The 3,355-nt window shown below is 42.2% G+C and overlaps 1 protein-coding gene across 1 annotated transcript in view; it reads right to left on the reverse strand.

Moving 5' to 3' along the window:
• Positions 1 to 3,265, reverse strand: part of appa (amyloid beta (A4) precursor protein a) — a 24,729-nt gene extending 21,464 nt beyond the window's left edge. The window contains exon 1 of the mRNA XM_035677771.1: positions 3,084 to 3,265. Within this exon, the coding sequence (XP_035533664.1) occupies positions 3,084 to 3,143 (60 nt within the window). The 5' untranslated portion in view covers positions 3,144 to 3,265. The remainder of the gene's footprint in view (positions 1 to 3,083) is intronic.
• Between the last annotated feature and the right edge of the window lie 90 nt (positions 3,266 to 3,355).

Here is a 3,355-nt window from a genome sequence, read left to right on the forward strand (position 1 = left end):
AGCAATCATTCCAGCTATGGCTGTGACATTACAAAATATGTCCCTATGGAGTTTGATAGCCGAAAGAACAGCAGACATCAGGTTTTTTCGGTGTCTCTCAGAAGGAGAGCAAAGGCCTCTGTTACCAGGTCAGAGTCAACCATCAGAAATCAATCCAGAGAGTGAGAACCTGAATTACTCACTGAAATTAGCCTCGACCGACCTGAATAGAGCACCGGCCATAAGACGTGTTGCATTCTGGTTAAGAGGTTTCTGACCTGAACACTCGCTGTCAGGGTGTCAAAAGGCATTCTGCAAAATGTAAAGTACAAACTGAAGCAGAAGTGTACAGCGAGGCAAGCGAAAGTGGGTACAATACACTGTAAAAATAAGAAAATGGGGAGATATATTAGCGTCTGGTGGATTTCTCCTTCAAAGAATCGAAACTGCAGCGTGAGCAGCGGAGAAGATGCCAGAGAGAAACACGGGCACTGCCAACAGGCATAATGGCATTAAACTCACTAATAAGGGGAGAGGGCTGGTCCGCCCCGGGCTGAAAGACTGCAGTATGCACACAAACAGACTGCCTGCACCCATCCAAGAGCCATTTCCCAAGGATTTACAAACACACAAAGGCTGGCATCCAACTCCCACGCTCCACACCGCGGGCCCGTCAGGAAAAGCAGCTTCCTGGAGCTGTGTGTTTAGAAGTGTGTGTGTGTGTGTGTGTGTGTGTCGCAGTAAGAAAGGCTATAAACAAGCTCCAACAAGATCAAAAACTTGCAACATCTCATTTTCAAGTCTGATTTAATCGTACTTAAATTACTCCTCAAATTTTAAACAACTTCTTCTATCGCATTTCAGCCTTTGAGGTTTGGACTGTAAATACAGGACTCCAAGGGGGGAGGGATTGTCTTAAGTAAGCTGAGCCAATGCTTCATGTGCTCTAACCATTCATTCAAAGTACACTGACTGCAGGCTACATGCTGGAAACAATGAAGGTCAGCTGCCACATTTCACCTGATTCATCTGAGGAACAGAAACCTCAAAATCTGAGCAGAAACAGCCAAGACAGCAGAAACAAGAGGCCTAAAAGGATCATAATAGCTATTGTTTGGCACCATCGATCCATTACAAGTCACACCTTTATCATGGATTCAAGCTATAATTGTTGCAACCAGAGATCCCACAGACAGCTGCTCACACCACAACTGCAGGTCCCTTCTGAAACTGGTGGTTAAACAGGGATCTCTCACCACAAAGCCACGCTGCATTATATCGTGGCAGTGTGGCTTTGTGTGTGTGTGTGTGTTGGAAGTGTTGAAATCGGCCATTAAAATAAGTGAGAGAAAAAAAAATCCCCATGTGTCAAATGGGGATTCACTTGTTTGGGGATTTTCCAGAAAAATTTTGGTAGCCTTTCATAAAAAGGGGAACTTAAACACACATTAGCAAGAAAATGACATTACTGACAATGATGACATGACATTTTTTTTTTTTGTACATATCTACGTTTGCAGAAAATGGCTGGATTTGATTAAATAACTACGATTAAGTAAACTGCATGTTAAATTTTTTTATATATGTTTGCAGTGTAGCTATATTAAAGCGATATTATTGGCAAATACGCTTGAAAAATAAAAAAAAGGATGGTGATTATGTGAAACTGGGTGCTTTGTAGGGACATTATTAAAGAATACTTAATATCTCCAGAGGGGTTATTATCACACCTAACTCAGAGAGGGATCAGAAGAGAGCTTGAAAGGCAACAATGACAGTCAAAGCTCCTGTTGGCTTCCCAGTTTTCCCAGTTTTCCCGACCCCTCGATAAATGCTGCAGTGCACCGCCGCCATCTTACTTTTCTATTCTCCTCTCCACTCTCCCCTCCGACTGAAATTATGTGGCAGACCGCTCACAATGTTTGTTTTCCGACGACACCGTCATCCTCACGGCTTCGTTTGCTTTCTTTAAACCCAGAATGTGGCGTCGGCTCTTCGTTATCAGGGAACAAGACGTCTTATTGACTTATTTTCGTTCCCAAAACACGCCCACTCCCTTCAAATTTGCCCTCGGGATGTGGAAAATGAGACAATACGCGTTTCATTTATCCACCGTAATGACTTTAACGAGATTAAATTAGCCCGAGTGACCCGTAAATACGCGTTTTAACAGCATCGTTAGGAGACACTACCGCAGTATTTTTTTTTTTTTTTTAGGGGACATAATATGTTTTCAACTTGTTTGTAACATTTTTAATCGGAGGAAAGCAAGTTGTTCCTCCGTTTTACACAAAAGGGCAAAGGGAAACACTGAGGATGCAGCTTTATATCAGCTGTGTCGGACATTGTCTCCATTGTCACAGTCTCAATAAACAGTTAGCACAGGCTTAAAGGGAGACTTTGTCTGAGAGGCTTCAGGCTGCGGAGCATCGGAACAAGAGGAGGGATTTAAAATAAATACGTTTTATGTTTATGTCTTCTGCTTTTTGGGAAGGTTAAATACAAACAAAACAACGACAAATACTAACAGAATATCTCGATGGCTGTGTGATGTACTAAACATTGTGTAGTCTCTCATTTAGAAATATGCAAGGCTTTACAGTCAGTGTCAAGCTAGCTAGATTTTATACAAGACTTCCGGTTAAAAGCTTAAACATAAAACAAAATATCTGCCCTTTTTCACAAAGCACGGTGTTAAGTACCAAAGTGGAAATTACGAAGGGTTAAAAATATGATTTTACATAAGTAATTTCCGTATCATTACATTTATGGCCTCAAAAGACTTAGCTTCATCAAATTGAATTGAGGGTGGGTATATTCACAATACCACACGCAATATCAGACTAAAACACCAAATATCTTACAGTTTGTGATTATTATTTGTTACACAATTTAAATATTTAATTTGATATAATTTAAGTTGCCTGGTTTTTTTAATATACCCCCTTTTTACCGTCCTTCAAACGCCGTCTGCTTTAACTCTGAAAGGACAACCGCTTAGCTTCCGGTCTAGCCGCAGCTAACTCTAGCTAGCTTGACTCAGCTGACAGCCACAATATGGTGGAAAATACTACAAATTCTCGCACAAAAAAAGATTCTCCTACCTCGGCAGCCAGAGCCGAAGCCGCTACAGCCAGCAGCAGTAAAGCTACTCGGTCCACCATGTCGGTTCACTGACACAACCCTCCTGAAAAAGGCAGCGGTTCAACGTTTGCGTCGGGTGAGAAAAACTGAGTGTGTTCAGCGCCGGTGACTCCCGTTGTCTGATGGTGAGCGATATCAAGGCTGCACAGCTGCTCAGCGCCGGATCACCTGACCACAGCGGAGTGGGATTAACACACACACAGTATACAACACACACACAGTATACAACACA

The sequence above is a fragment of the Morone saxatilis genome, unplaced genomic scaffold, assembly GCF_004916995.1.
Source record: "Morone saxatilis isolate NCDOM2014 unplaced genomic scaffold, NCSU_SB_2.0 Contig6, whole genome shotgun sequence".
In the NCBI taxonomy this organism is placed as follows: Eukaryota; Metazoa; Chordata; class Actinopteri; family Moronidae; genus Morone; species Morone saxatilis.